The sequence below is a fragment of the Phascolarctos cinereus genome, unplaced genomic scaffold (assembly GCF_003287225.1).
Source record: "Phascolarctos cinereus isolate Bilbo 61053 unplaced genomic scaffold, phaCin_HiC Scaffold_5;HRSCAF=322, whole genome shotgun sequence".
Classification (NCBI taxonomy): domain Eukaryota; kingdom Metazoa; phylum Chordata; class Mammalia; order Diprotodontia; family Phascolarctidae; genus Phascolarctos; species Phascolarctos cinereus.
In genome coordinates, this window is record NW_027555958.1 from 154,163,834 (window position 1) to 154,180,679 (window position 16,846).

The following is a 16,846-nucleotide window of genomic DNA, read 5'->3' on the forward strand; positions in this document are numbered from 1 at the left end:
ACCTTTGCAACATCTGTCCTATACTTCCCTTTCTCTCTTCTGACAACTGCCCCTACTCTAGTGCCGACCCTTGTCTCCTCAAACCTGAATTATTGGAATAGCTGCTGGTGGGTCTGCCTGCCTTAAGTTTCTCCCCACTCCCTCCATTCTCCATTTAGCCACTAAAGTGATTTTCATAAAACTTGGGTCTGATCATGTCACCTCCCTACTCTATAAACTCCAATGGCTCCCCATTGCCTCCAAGAGCAAATACAAAATGAGTCAAAGCCCTTCACAACCTAGCCTCTCCTACCTTTCTAGTCTTTTACATCTTACTCTCCAACCTTACCTTTTGATATACTGACACTGGCCTCCTGGCTGTTCCACATGGCTCCAGGCATTTTCTGGAATGGTCTCCCTCTTCCACTCATACTACTGACTTTCCTAGCTTCCTTTAAGTCCCCACAAAAATCCCACCTTCTACAGGAAGCCTTTCCTAACCCCTCTTAATTCCAGTGCCTTCCATCTATTAATTATTTCCTATTTATTTGGGGGGGCCTTGCTTTGTATATATTTGTTTGCATGTTGTAAGCTCTTTGAGGACAGGAACTCTGCTTTTTGTCTCTTTTTGTCTAGCTAGTGCTTAGCATAGTGCCTGGCATTTGAAGCTGCTTAATAAATGTTTATTGAATGAATGAATGTTTTGCAAATCACATTAGTGTTATTCAGTAAGCATTTATTAAGCACCTCCTTCATGTGAGGCACTAGAAATACAAAACCAAAAATGAAATAGGCCGTGCCTTTCAGAAGCTCACATTTTGGGAGGGGGAGGGGGAAGCAGCATAGATACATAAATAGAAAATACATGCAAAGTAAATGCTGAGTAACCGGGCAGTGGGGAGGTGGGCTTGCTAATTGACTTGAGGCAGTTAGGTGATAGAGTAGCTAAAGTGTCCAACTTAGACTGGAACTCAAGTGTCTGAAATACCGATTGTATAAGCCAGGGCAAGTTACTTAACCTCTCTCACCCTCAGTTTCTTCATCTGTAAAATGAGGGTGATCATGACTCACAAGGTTGTAGTGATGATAAAAAACAGATAATATAATATGTGTAAAGCATTTTGCAAACCCTAAATTCCAAGTAAATGTTAGCTGTGTTGTGTAGGAGGTGGAAACAGAACTGAACCTTGAAAGAACCTAAACATCCCAAGAGGTGAATGTCAGGTGGAGACTATTCCAGACATGAGGGCACAGCCCGGGCAAAGGTACAGAGGTAGTAAATGATATGCCATGATAGGGAAGAGCAAGTAAGCCAGTTTGTATCAAAAAGTACATGAAGGGATAGTGATGTGAAATTAGTCTGGAAAGATAGATTGTGAAGAGTGTTATATGCCCAACAGGGGAGTTTTCATTTTATGTTAGAAGCAATAGGGAGCCATTAAAAGTTCTTTAACACAAACAAACCCGTGCTTTAGGAATATCAGTAGTATGGAGACTGGATTGGAGAAGGGAGGTGCCAGGGAAACCAATTAGGAGACCATATCAGTAATCCAGGCAAAAGGTCAAGCGCAGCAGAACTAGGGTGGTGGCCACCTTAAAAGAAAGAACTGGATGAATGCAGGAGATAGGATGGAGATGAAAATCAACAAAATTTGGCAACTGATTGAACTTGAGAGGGTGAGCAAGAGAGAAGAGCTGAGGATGCCTGAAGTTCTGATCCTCTGGGACTGAAAGGTTGCTGAAATACTTGAAACAAAGTATTTTTCAACAGAAACAGGGAAGTAAAGAACAAGGATGGGTTTATAATCTTATTAACTTTAAAATGTTCATATATACAGTATTGATTGGAAATATTAACTTTGGTGATCTGTGCCATGTGGTCTAAGATGACAGTGCTTAGTACATTTAGATCTATGATCTATTTAACTCTCATGTCTGTGCCTTTATGTATTTTTCTCATCTTCCTGAGTTCAAATCTAGACTCTGACACTTATTTAAGTGTGTGACTCTGGGCAAGGCACTTAACCCTGTTTACCTCAGTTTCCTCATCTGTAAAATGAGCTGGAGAAGGAAATGGCAAACCACTCTAGTATCTTTACCAAGAAAACCCTAAATGAGGTCACAGAGAGTCAGACACAACTAAAAAACCAACTTACTTGATCTTCACAACTTTATCAGATAGACATTATTTTTATCTGAATGTTACCAATTGAAAAAAACTGAGGCTGATAGAGGTCATTGACTTATCCAGGGTCATACAGCTAGCAAGTGACTGAGGTAGAATTTGAATCTAGGTCTTCCTGACTCCAATTAAGTTCTTTATCTACCAAGCCAGGCTGCCACCTAGCACTGTGTTCAGAAGGTAGAAGGTACTTATTAAATATTTTTTGAAAGAATATAAGAGTTGAAAAACTTGGTATCATGGAAAGAGGAGTGTGTTGGGAATAGGAGAACTGGGTTCTAATCCTAAATATAACATTGTCTATTTATATGACCTTTAGGCAAGGTACTTCACCTAAGACTCAGTTTCTTCATCTGCTAAGTGAAGGAGTTGGACTAGGTGATTTCTAAGCTCACTTCCAGTCCTAAAACTGTAATTCTACAATCCTCTACCATTGATTCCACATTGGTTCTATTGGTTTTTGATGATTTGTGAACCAGAGTCTTCTTGCTCCCCACCCCCTTCTCCCACCCCACCCCTACCCCCGGCCAGGAAATAAGGGTTTTGATCCACTGTTTATTTACATGAACTGTTTGGTATATATGACTATAAATTAATTTATTCTAGCTAAGCTGCATATCATCTCTGTCGTATTCTACAGAGGAGCCCTTCTATACTAAGAGACTGCTAGTGGCTCAGTGGGGTAGAGTGCCGGGCCTAGATTCAGGAAAACCTGAGTTCAAATGTGGCCTCAGACATTTACTGGCTGTGTGACATTTAACTTCTTGTTGCCTCATTTTCCTCAACTATAAAATAGAGATCATAATAGCAACTGATTTCCAGGATTGTTGTGAGGATCAAATGGGATAATATCTGTAAAGCTCTTAGCACAGTGCCTGGCACACGGTAAGCCCTATATAAATACCAGCTATTTAAATTATTGTTGTTATCAGTATCATTATCATTATTGTTGTTGTTATTATTATTATTATTATTGCCTTCCCTTCTCTCCTAATCCCTCAGCTGCATGCTTTGTCTAACCCATTACTCTCAGCCTGCTTCTCTTGCCTACTCTTTTAGTAAAGAAATATGGGCCATCCGTTGTTAACTCCCCTAACTTCTCCTTCTACTTCCCAAATCTTGTCTATGTCCTTTTCCTTCCTCTCCTCCTTCCCTTTGGTCTCAGCGGAGGAGGTAGCTCTCCTCCTTGCCAAGACTAACCCTTAGATTGACCCCTCCTGTCTCTTTCCTTGCTTAATCAAAGATCCTCCCTCTTGCATCCTCAAAAGTTTTCCCTCTACTGGCTTCTTCCCTCCATCTACAAATATTCCCAGGTCACCTCCATCCTAAAACAACATTCTTTCAAGCCTTCAATTCCACTTTGAGCTCTCTTCTTATCTTCACTGTCAGATTTCTAGAAATACAGGTCTGTATTCATTGCCCATACTTCTTTACCACCCACACCCTCCACAGTGCCTTACCCTGACTTTTACCACCATTACTCTGCTGAAATATTTTCCTATAAGGCCAATGTCACAAAATCACTGACTTTCAGAGTTGGAGGGAACTCTGAGACAATCTCTAGTCTGAGTGAGACCTGAACACCACAAATTCCCTTTGTCACATCCTCACTGTGTCAGGGAGGGGATTCCTATGTGCTTCCAAAGTACCTTACGCCACATCTGAGCAGCTCTGTTAGGAAGCATCTCCTTAGGTCATGCCTAAATTGCTTTTTTGTAAACTCTATGCATTGCTCCTATTTTGGCCATCTCAGCCAAGTAGAACTAATTTAATCTGTCTTCTAATGTGCTAATGTGATAGCCATGTAACTACCCATAGACAGCTATTGTCTTTTTTTTTTTTTCAAGCAGTTGGGGTTTAGTGACTTGCCCACGGTCACACAGCTAGTAAGTGTTGTGTCTGAGGCCAGATTTGGCCTCAGATCCTCCTGACTCCAGGGCCAGTGCTCTATCCACTGCACCACCTAGCTGCCCCTATACTGTCTTTGTACCACTAACAATACTACCATCACCACCATCTACCTTCCCTCCTCCCCTGTCTTCTTTTCTTTAGGTTTCCAGCCTAAATCTTCCTTCCTTATCAATAGATCTCATGATTTTTTTAGTCCTTACTCTTGACTTCTCTTCAGTATTTTACACTGTTAACCACCTGATACCTTCTCCTCCCTTAGTTTTTCTGTGACAGTACTCTCTTCCAGGTCTCCCTTCTTTCTGACCATTCTTTCTCTGGTTTTTGTTTTTGATTTTTTAGTGGTGTTGTTTTTTTTTTTTTGCTAACTCCTCTGCCTTCTTCAGCTCCCTAAACATGGTTCTCTTCTAAGATTTTGCCTTTGGCCCGTCCATGTTCTCTTCCTTGGTAGCCCTATGGCTTTGATGATCACCTCTATAGAAATGACCCTTTCTCTTCTTCCCAGAATCTATCCCTCCCCTAATTCTCTTTCTAGTGGTGGTACCAGTCATCTAGGCTCAAGACCTCATTGTCAACTTTGACCATTCATTCAGTAAATATGTGTTAAGAACCTATTATATGTAGGGCATTGTTAAGCACTAGGAATACATGTATACATATGTAAATACATATATATATATATATATATGTATATATATATATATATCTGTAATATATCATGTTATATAATACATATTGAATATATATATATGTGTATATATATATATATGTATATATATATATATATACACATATATATATACATACACACAAAATCACAGAGCTTCTGCCCTCAATTCTTTCCCCTCACTTATTGACCTACCTATATTCTATCAGTTCTTAATCTGCAATATCTCTGAAGTCACTTTGCAAGCCACTCTATTTCGGACCCTGTAACTTGTAACCTAATTATTATATCAGCCTACTAGTCATTTTTCTTGCAAATCTATCTCCATTTAAATCCTTTCTTCCTATTGCTGTACAGTTATCCCTTCCACATCACAACTTTCCCCGTGGCGGTGTCAATATATTGAGGGTCAGCATAAGAAATTGAATGGGAATTTGGGGGGAGTTTTGCAGAAACTTCAGATGACATGGAAGGTCAGCAGATGACACAGAAAAAGTTTAAAAATTCAGAAATGCATAAAATGTATGCAGAATACTGTGTAATATCAACATGTTTTATATTTTAATGCTATAATAATTCAGACTTCTTCTCTGCTACAAAGGGAAGACCAAAAAATTTTACAAGGATTTTCCAGATCGCCAGGGTACCACATCCATAACCCTTGCAATGTGAAGGGTTAACTGTACATGTAATTTTCTTAATGCACCACTAATCACATCACTCCAAAACCTTAATGACTCTCCTCCATTGCCTGCTGCATAAAGTTTAAACTCCTTATCAAGACATCCAGCTTCCACTTGTGGGCCAGGCAAACCAACCCAGCTGAAATAGCAAGATGTCCTAAGGGAGAGACCAAAAGGTGTCATATGCCAGGCATATCAAACTACTACCATCATATCAACCACTAACTAACTCCCTTTGGACTCCAGTGGAGATAGCCCAGGACCCTGAGCCTACAATGCTAGGGTATAACCCGGGCCCCATAGACTGCTAGCCCCGCTTCTAGCGTGGGCCCCATAGCCAACATTGAGAGAAACTATCCCTGTGAAGATAGGGTCCACCTTCCTCAACCTCACCAATACCAAATGCTGACCAGCTCGCCCAATAGGCAGATGAGCCCAAGAGCAGGGGAATGGCATCATCCTCCAGGCTTCCTGACCTGCCAGCATGCCAGCTCCCATAGCCATCATCCCAGGAAGCAAACCCCATGGGATGAAACCTGGAAACTGCTTCTGTTTGTTTTATAGCCAATATTCCTGAAGACCCAGAAGAGAAAGTTTTTACCCCCAGAATCCTTGGCACTATCATTATAAATTGTATGATTTTATCCATGGAAATGACATTAGAGGCATTATCATCTGCTTTGTGGCTATACCCTAAGGATCATGGGTCATTTCCATCTAACTTAGAGCTAAAACCTTCATCTCCCCCACTATAATGTGAGTTACTTGACGACAAAGCTAACTTAATTTTCTGTTTGTATCCTCAGTGCAGGGTTGTGCAGCTAGATGGTACAGTGGATAAAGTGCCTCAGGCCTGGATTCAGGAAGACTCATCTTCCTGAGTTTAAATCCAGCCTTAGACACTTACTAGGTGTGACCCTGGACAAGTCACTTAACCCTATTTGCCTCAATTTTTTTCATCTGTAAAATGAGCTAGAGAAGGAAATAGCAAACCACTCCAGTATCTTTGCCAAGAAAATATCCCAAATGGGGTCACAGAGAATTGGGCACAACTGAAAATGACTGAATAACAACAATATCCTCACTGCATTTTTTTTAAGAAAGAGCATTTAAGTGCTTATTCTGTGTCACACACTGTGCTTAGCACAATGCAAATACTGTACAAGGTAAAACAAACCCATTCTCTGTACTTAAGGAGCTTCCATCCTAATGGGGGGAGGGGATCACATAAAAAAGGCCTCCGCTTCATAAACGTACCAAATTCATAAAAGTCTCACATAAATTAATTAGCTCTCCTTCCTCAAATTTCTCATAGCACTTTGTCTTTACCTCTGTTCTACACTTAACTCAGTCTTACAGCATAATTATTTGTATATGTCTTTCTCCCCAATTACATTGTAAAGCTATTGAAGCTAAAATCTCTTCTAATTCTACCCTTGGTCCCCCCTGCACCTAGCAAAGAGCTTTGCACATAGCAGTGCTTAATATATGTTGAATTATTGAATAATGAAGCTGGTAAATCTGTGAGGCAGGGGGATAAGTCATTAAATTATAGTTATTCGGTTTGTGTGAAGCAGAAACATAAAAGCTTCCTTTCCTCTCACTTCTCAAACCTTTGCAATCTCTCTTCCAGCTTTCTCCTCCCTCAATTGAAGCTGCTCTCTACAAAGTCGCCTCCTAATTACTAAATCTGATGGTATCTCCATCCTCATCTTTCTTGACCCCTGCATACCATTTAGCATTATTAGTCACCTCTGTTCCTCCTGAATATCCTCTTTTCCACGGGTTTTCATGACAGAGCTTTCCCTGGCTCATCATGGGGGTCTTGTCCTCAAATTATGGGCGTATCCCAAAGATCTGCCCTGGCTTTCTTCTCTTCTCTGTCTACACTCTTGGCAAACTCCTGAGCTCCATTGCTTCATTTGGGCTGCATACCTCTCCTCCATGTCCAAAATTTCTTAGCCTTACCCCCAGACTCTCATCTTCCCAACTTCCCTGTTTTTGTGGAGAGAGTCATTGTCCTTCCAGTCATCCAGGCTTACAAACTGGAAGTTATTCCCAGCTATTCACTCTCCCTCTCCCCCACCTCGATACCCAGTCAGTTGCAAAGTATGGCCGATTCTATCTCTACAACATCTATCACATCTGCCCCCTTCTCCCTATTCATGTGGTCACCATGATCATTTAAGCTTTTGTCTCTCTCTTAAAAACTGTTCAAATAGCCTCCAAATTGTTCTCCTTAGGTTCCGGGCTCTCGCCTTTCTAATTCGTATTCCACACTGATACCAGCATTATATTCCTAAAGCTCAGGTTCAGTCTCCAGCTAGAAAGCCTCAGTGGCACCAAGTTACTTCTGAGATACAGCACAAACTGCTGTTCAGCATTTAAAGCCCTTCATGTCTCCCATCTCCAACTACCTTCCCCTCTTCTCATCTCCCTCTATATTATTTCACTTGGTGATCTCATCATCTCAAAGAATCCAATTATCATCTCTGTGCTGATGATTCTCAGATCACTTACCCAGTCCTATCTTCTCTTCTTAAAGTCCAGACTCGCATCTCTAAATGCCTATTAGACATCTTGAACTGGATGTCCTAAAGACATCTTAAACTCAACCTGTCCAAAACTGAACTCATTATCTTTCCCCCAAAATCCTCCCCTCTTCTAAACTTCCTATTATTGTCAAGGACAAGACCATCCTCCCAGTACCCCAAACTAACAATGTAGGTGTCATCCTCAACTCCTCACTCTCTGTCATCCACCATATTCAATCTGCTGCCAAGGCTTGCAAATTTTATTTTCATAACATCTCTTAAATATGACCCCTTCTCTCCTCTGACATGGCGAAACCCCTGGTACAGGCCTTCATCACCTCATGCCTAGACTGTCGCAGTAACCTTAATATCTTGAAGTCTTATTAACCTTAATAGCTTGATAAGGCTCATCTCCTTGCCAGAGTCTCTCTCTCCCCATTCTAGTCTGTCCTCCATTCAGCCGCCAAATTGATCTTCCTAAAAGTATAAGACTAAACCAGAAGTGGGGCAGCTCAAGGCCACATGTGGCCCTCTAGGTCCTCAAGTGTGGCCCTTTGACTGAATCCAAACTTCACAGAACAAATCCCCTTACTAAAATGATTTGTTCTGTAAAACTTGGACTCAGTCAGAAGGCTTCACCCAAGGACCTAGAAGGACACATGTGGCTTCAAGGCCACAGGTTCCTCCTTCTGGACTAAACCATGCCACCACTGCCACCGCCACTTAGTAAACTCCAGTGACTCCCTCTCATGTATATCAAATATAAAATTATCTGGCGTTCAAAGACCTCCATAACCTGATCCTTTCCCACTTTTCTGCTCTGCTTAGCCCTTGTCCCTTGCAGTCCAGTGAACTGGCCTCCTGGCTATTCCATGAACAACACACTCCATTTCTTGGCTGTGGACATTTTCTCTGGCAGTCTCCCATCCCTGGAATGCTCTCCCTCCTCTTCTTCACCTCCTGGCTTCTCTGGCCTTCCTTCTCTCTGTTGATTATTTCCAATCCATCCTGTCTGCAGTTGCTTGCATTGTCTCTCTCATCGGACTAAGAGCTCCTTGAGAAAAGGGACTGTCTTTTGCCTTTCTCTGTATCAGCAGCACTTAGCACTGTGCCTGGCACATAATCCATACTTGACAAATGTTCATGGACCGACTGACTTCATGATCTAGCTCCTCCGTCCAGCCTGCTTTTCCAGGCTTATGGTAGATCACTACTACCTTCCGGCCAAACTGGCTTTGCTCTTTTACCATTCACAGCATTCTGCCTTCCATCTTGGATCTATACAGTCTGCCCTTCTCTCCTGGAGGACACTCCCTCCTTAACCTCCACCTGGTAGAATGCTTAGCCTCTGTCAAAATTCAGCTCTGATGTCATCTCCTACACTGGGCCTGTCTTGATCAGTCCACTCCACTAAATTACTTTGTATTTATGTCTCTATGTTCATGTTGCGCCCCCATCCCCTAATAGAATATGAGTTCTTTGAATAGAGGGACGGTTTCCTTTCTGTCTTTGTTCTAGTACCTAGCATGGCGCCTGGAACATAGTAGGTACTTAGCAAATTCCTACTGAATGAATGAGTGGGTGACGAGTCATCAAGAGTTACTCACAAGTGAAACCCTGGACATGTGCTTGTTTATGCTTTGACGTGGGGCAGAGTGGCCATTTCTGAAAGTTTTCCCTAGTGGAATTTCAGTTTCTCCACTGATAAGGAGGTGTGTTTGGTTGGCTGGTTTGGGGGGGGGGGTGACATACTGAACTGTTGCTTCATAATAGTAGTAGTAGTAGTCAAGTACATTGTACTTATCAGTTGTGCATCACTTTACATACACTATCTCATTTAATCCTCACAACCTTTTGAGGGAGGTAATGATAGTGTTACTATTACCATTTAATTGATCTGAAGACTGAGGCTCAGGCAAGTTACATGACTTTTCCAAGCTCATCCAGCCAGTAAGGACAAATCCAGCTCTTCTGACTCTTCACAACTTACTCTGCTGCCTTATATCAGACAAAGTTAAGTCTTAGAGTGTTTGACTTACAGCATTTGGATGTAACACTGTTTTAAAATTTCATTTGGACGAGTGTATCAACATATGGTGTAAAAGAAAATAAGTGATTAACTACTATGTCAGTGAAGCATGCTGCCCATAAAAATACCAGGCTGCTGAATGCAAAATGCCAGATATTTAAATGCCCTCCACCTGTATTACATTCATCCTCGAGAGTGGGACATTTCTAGTTACAGAGAGGTAGTGTAATGTTGGAGGTGGTGTAATTACTGTGACTGGGGCTTATTGTGCATTTGGGGTGCAGGATGAGGACTTCCAGCAACCTTAAGGTCCTCAGTCCTTTGGACCATTTGCAAATGCTGCCTTCTTTACCTGAAAAGACGGTGAGAGGAATATTGAATCCATAATCAATTTTCACCCCCTTAGATGTATATAAGTGTGGCACTTACTGGGTATCTTCAAAACTGATTTTTATTATGCATATGTTTCCTAACAGTTGCAAGAAGCAATCCTGGCTGGCAAAGGTGTGACTTCAGCTATTGACCTATGTCGTTACCATGGAAACAAGGCCCTGGAAGCCCTGGAGTGCTTTCCTCCCTCTGAGGCCAGATCTGCTTTAGAAAACATTGTGTATGCTGTCACCAGGTTTCCTTGACACAGAATTTAAAAAGAGACTATTGTTCGTTGGCTGAAAATAACAGGGAAGATGGGGGAGAGGTCTCCACTGTGAACCATCTAAATGTGTCAGTGGTTTAATTTTTTTTTTCATTTACCACATAACTGAATGAGATTCACCTTCTTTTTGGAGCTGCTACAAACAAAATTAGGAGAAGAAGAAGGGGAAAAAAAAAGGTCAAACAGTTTTCACTTGGCATGCCAGAAGCACACTTGAGGCAGCTCTAGCAGAAATAATTAATGAGCTTCGCTCCTGTGACCTCAGCAAATGGACAGGAAATAAGTCTGTATTGATTGGACCGAGCTAGGGATGGCGCCAGGGTGATGGCCTGTGGTTTCCCTGTGCTAAAAAGGACGGAGGGGGGCAGGCAGGCAGCTGCAGGTGTCGTGAGCAACCCTTTCTGAGCAGGCCAGAATAGAAGAGTGTGTGAAGTCAAGAATTAATGTACCAATTTGTCATTGTGAAGGGAAGTCCAATGAATTAAGAAGGAAAACCCTTTCTCTTTCTCTCTGCAATTATGTCTCCTCTCAGTTTTATGTATTCAAATATGAAAATACTTTGCGCCTCATGTTTTTAATGTTTGTTAAATGTACTGAGAAAATGTGTCGTGTCGTAGGTAGGAAATTTTTAAGTGCTATCTGATATTCACTTGGTTCTTAGAGAATAAGGAATTGCCTCTTTTCTCTCTCTAACCTGAAGATTAAATTTTCAACCACCATTTCAGAGAACCAAACTTTTTCTCCTTGATCAAAGTCATCTTCTCTAACAATGATACATTCTTTTTCCTTGATTAGTAACAGAATTGTCTTTCAAATGAAATGTATAAATTTGTAATACTTGGGATTGAGGAATACTCTTTTATTTGTACAGATTTTCCGTGGTTTAATCGTAGTACCAGGGAATTTGTTGGTGGGGATTTTGTTTAACCTCACAATGTTGAATTTGAAAGTCTTGAACCACAGACATCCAATTACAGAAAGAATATAAGGTATATCACAACGCAGCAACTTGACACTGTCTCTGTTTTGTTCATAGGAGATGATTTTTGTGGTTTGCATGCATGCAATATGAGAACAGTGTTGACAAGAAGGCTGAGTTTACATAAATGATCTAGATTGAGACTCAGCTACCTTTCTTCCTTATGTAGTGTAATTACAGCCCAATCTGGAGACAGCTAACACAGCAAACAGATTTCATTACATCCTTCACTCAGACTCTGAGTGGAGTTATTTCTGTTAAATTCTTCACCTCCCAAAAAAAATCATAGAGCTCCTTTATCAGGGACCAACTGGGTAGTATACATCTGAATAAAAGGTACAAAACTATGTGTGTTAAATAATTGTGTTGTTAAAAAATATTTAAAATGTACTTGAAACATCACTGTAATTGTTTGGCTTTATGCAAGTATGGTTTGAATTGTTATAGGGATGTCGATTAGTAGACCATTTTATTTTTCTGTTTAAATTACTTTTCTCACTGTTGTTGGCTTAATTAGTAACTGTAGTTAAGATGTATTCCATCAGGCTTTTTCTTTAATCATTAACTTCTGGAAAAGCTATCCTAATGCTTTATCTTCCTCAGATGGGGGCCTAAATGTCCTTTAACTCCTATTAAGAAAATGAATAGTGATGTTTACATTTTGTAAAGTAAAAATTTCCTGTCTCCTAGTGCCTAAACAAAAAAATAAAATAAGAAATTTGAAAAGGAGATCTCTAGTCACCCAGTAGACACTAACCACTATGGATACCATGTTGAATTTGTAGTCAGAAGATCTAGATTCAAATTCTGCCATTTATTATTATCTGTGTAACTACTGGACAAGTCATTTAATCCCTTTGGGCCTCAGTTTCCTCATCTGTAAAAATGAAGCAAATGAAAGGTTGCTTCTTGCTTTAAATCCCTGATCCTACGTTTTGGTTTTTTTGGTTTGTTTTGGTTTGGTTTGGGTTTTTGGTTTTTTTTAGCAATTCCTCTATCTCTTCTTCCAGAGCCACAGGCTTTTCTGCCACTCATTCATACCCTGTTCCAAACATCATAGGAAAGAGGATTCTCCTTCAAGTCTGAGGGCCCTGGAGACAGGATTGGGAGAATACTTTGAAAACAAAGGGTCTGAAGGGAGTAACACAGTTGGAAGTAGTGTGGTCAGAAAGGATAAGGGAACACGTTGTAGGCCAAGAGTCAGAGGAAATGCAGATTTGCTGGCATAGATCCCTTTAAGTTACATTAATGCTTGGCCACGCAGGTCGGAAAATAACGTGGGCATGTCTCTGTGCTGAGCGCAATCCTAGTTTCCCCTTTTTTAGCATCTCCTTTTTTGTGCCGCATTCTTTTTCTACAGGACTTCCTGTTTGCCTTCTAGTCTTCTCCCCAGGTCCCTTTCTGTACCTCCTTCCTAGCTGTCTTTCTGTTCCTGTCTCCTACATACTGTTACCTTCTTTCCTTTGCCTTCCAACCCTTAGGCACAAGGTGCCCTCATCCTACCTTCTGTTTGTCTGGCACTTCTCATACTACAGACTCCTGTATAATCATGGCATCTCTTTCAGCGTTCCTGTGGTCCAGAAGTATATTTCTCTCTGGCCTTTACCCCAGCCTTAAGCTTCACCATCTTAGCCTGGTACTGGGTAAACAAGTTGTTCAGAACTCATTTATGCTAAGGCATGAATGAGGGATGGCTACTAGTCTGCCTTGGGGAATGGTTTGTTGGTCCAAATGAATCTCTGGTGGATTTTCAAACTAAAATGTGGAGAACTCTTAAGTGAGACTCTCCTGTTCTAACGCCTAGAGCTATGGTAAGAGAAGAAGCTTGTGGCCCCTAAAAATGCCAAATCTTCCAAGGAAGGAGTTGGTCTCTTCTCTCTTTTTGAGTCTTTCACCAGCTTTCTGTCTGAGTCTGAAGTCTAAGCTGCTTTTACTGATCTTTACCCTTCAATGAAGTTTGCCAGTTAAATATATATATTTATATATATATATATTTTATATATATATATATATATATATATATATATACATGTATACATATATGTGTGTGTGTGTGTATACACAGAGGTGTATTATACCCTTCAGTCCTTTGCTTGAAGACCTCCAAAATGGGGGTGGGGTGGGAAATCTATCATTTCTTGAGAGAGCTCATTCCACTTTTGGACAGTTCAATTTGTTAGGAAGTTTTTCCTGATAGCAAGCCTAAATTGGCCCATTTGTAATTTCCACCCATTGCTACTGGTTCTGTTCTCTGGGACCAAAAAGAATAAACCTTATCACTCCTCCACATTATAGCCCTTCAGGTCTTTAGAGACAGGCATCTTGTACCTTCTGAGTCTTCTCTAAACATGCCCATTTTTTTCACCTGATCCTTATATGTCATAGACTCAAGACACTTCATAAATCTGGTTGTCCTCCTTTGGACATTTTTTATGTTGTTGTTCATCAATGTCCTTCTTAAACAATGATACCATAACTATACACAAAACACTGCAGATGAAATCTAAAGCAATGCAATGGGACTATATTACCTCCCTACACCTGGAATGTAGGGCACCTAGAGGGTGCAGTAGATTGGAATCAGGAATACTTATCTTCCCAAGTTCAAATCAGGCCTCAGACACTTGCTAGGTGTGACCCTGGGCAAGTCACTTAACCCTGTTTGCCTCAGTTCCTCTTCTGTAAAATGAGCTGGAAAAGGAAATGGCAAACCACTCCAATATCTTTGCCAAGAAAACCCCCAAATTGTGTCACAGGGAGTCAGACACAACTTAAAAATGACTGAATGACACAAAGTCCTGGAAGATAAACCTCTCTTAATGCAGTACAAGATCCCATTAACTTTTTTGAGTGCTCCATAACACAGCTGACTCATTGAGTTTGCAGGCTACTTCCAAACCTCCCAGATCTTTTTCAGAACATCTTCTGGTCTATCCATGCCTTCTTCCATCTTGTACTTGTAAAGTTGATTTTTTTTTGTACCCAAATGCAAGATTTTACATTTGTCCTAATTGAATTTCATCTTTTATGGTTTCACTGAAAGCTGTCCCCTCATGCTGCCATCCAATATGTTAGTTATCCCTCCTAGTTTTGTGTCTTCTGCAGGTCTGGTGAAAATGCCATCCATAACTTCATCCAAATATTAAACAGCACAGGACCAAGGATAGAGCCCTGGGTTACTTCCCTGGAGATCCTCCATATCGATATTGAACTTTTAACAACTACTCTGAGTTTGACCAACCAGGTACTTGCCTTTGCTGTCTTGGCTTTTGGGGGTGGATACGATTGTCACCTGGGAGCTGATGCAACACCGGGGATGTGTACCACCACCTGCTGTAAAAAGGAGAGGCCTGGGTCTCCCCTATCTACCGAGTCTTTTCAGAGGAGCCTCAGGGCAGGGTCCTAGTTCATCCTGATTTCCCCACCCTATCCCTCAAGTTGACCCTAGAAATTCTTGGTTTGATTGTTTAAAACATAGTAATTAATTAGTAAATGACTTATTAAGAGTCATTTGGGTGAATGGTTTACCATCTGTTCTTAATTATCATACAACACAAAATTATGCATTTCATTAAATATTTGTCTGATTAACTTTGTTGTAAATGTTATTTGATTACAGTACTAAACTCTATTAAAATACACTCAGTCTTCATAGTTTGTTGTTCATGTACCATAGTCATTCAGTTATCACTTTAAAACAACTAGAAGGAACACAGGGCAGCGAGGTGGCACAATGGATAGAGTGCTGCGCCAGAGTCAGGAAGACCTGAGTTCAAATCTGGCTTCAGACACTTACTAGCCATGTGACCATGGGCAAGTCAGTTAACCCTCTTTGCCTCAGTTCCCTCATCTGTAAAATGAGCTGCAGAAAGAAATGGCAAACAAGGGGCAGCTAGGTGGTGCAGTGAATAGAGTGCTAGGCCTGGAATCAGGAAGATCTGAGTTCAAATTCGGTCTCAGACCAGACACTTGACATTTCCTATCTGTGTGACCCTGGGCAAGTCACTTAACCCCAATTGCCTTGCCAAAAAAATTTCTTTTTAAAAATAAAGAAATGGAAAATCACTTTAATATCTTTGCCAAGAAAACTCCAAATGAGGTCGTGGAGAGTCACCCATGAATTAAACCCGACTAAACAACAGCCAAGAAGGAGCACAGCTTACTGATTCAGTCTAAATTCTTAGTGTTTAGGATTTTGGCTTCTCTGACATATAGTTCTTTCTAAGGTCCAAAGGCATTTGAGAGACGATGTGGAATAAAGGGTAGAGCGTTACTTGGAGCTAGTAATCCCTGAGTTTAAATCCTGCCTCTGATATTTACAAACTGTGTGACTCTAAGCAAATTCTGTAACCCCTTCGATCCTCAGGTTCCACATCTGTACAGTGGGAGGAAATAGTACCTGTCCAACCTAACTTATGGGGATGTTGTAATATTTAAGCAATATTTAGATGTATAAAATTCTTCTGAAACTTGCACTCGACAAATAACAGTTATTACTCTGTGCAATCTACATAAGATTCAGTCTACAAAAGATAGGTTCAATCTACATAAGAAGACAAAAACTTCTGGTTCAAAATACACCAAAAAAGTTTTCTTTTTTAATCTGTTTCTTCTTTCACAACTGTTACTAACATGGAAATATTGTTTACATGATAGCATGTGAATAACCTATATCAGACTGCCTGCCATTTTCAGAAGAGGGGAGGGGAGAGCGGGGGGGGGGAGGGGGGAGAAAAATCTGAAACTCAAAATCTTATAAAAACAAATGCTAAAATTTCTCTTGATATGTAACTGGGGGGAAAAATAAAATACCATAATAATAATTTAAAAAAAGAATGTAAAAAATACAAATAATAGAGTAAAAACATGCACCAAAAAAGAGGGTTAGGCATATTCTCAGGAAAATCGTGTGTAGAACAATGAACTTAAACTCCCCACCCAGTCTTCTGGGGGGGAAATGATGCACAGTTAGATCCTTTTAAATCCTAACATGTTCTTGATACAAATGGGGTATTTAAGACTTCCTTTTTGACATTCTCTTGGGTTTATAAAACAGTTAATGGGTCTAAAGGATCATCATAGAGTTAGAGCAGGAAGAAACCTTACATGTCATCTAGTTTAACCCCTTATATTACAGTTGAGGAAACTGAGGCTCAGAGAAGTTAAATTGCTTGCTGGAGGTCACACAAGGTAGTAAGTAGGAGAGCCAGAATTTGAACCCAGCTCTTTT

The 16,846-nt window shown here is 40.6% G+C and overlaps 1 protein-coding gene across 2 annotated transcripts in view; it reads left to right on the forward strand.

Annotated features, from left to right (window-relative positions):
- PDSS2 (decaprenyl diphosphate synthase subunit 2) overlaps positions 1–15,207 on the forward strand; it is a 275,272-nt gene extending 260,065 nt beyond the window's left edge. For both annotated transcript variants that reach the window (XM_021008088.2, XM_078155211.1), the window contains one exon: positions 10,459–15,207. In XM_021008088.2, the coding sequence (XP_020863747.1) occupies positions 10,459–10,617 (159 nt within the window). In that variant the 3' untranslated portion in view covers positions 10,618–15,207. The remainder of the gene's footprint in view (positions 1–10,458) is intronic.
- The last annotated feature ends 1,639 nt before the right edge of the window (positions 15,208–16,846 follow it).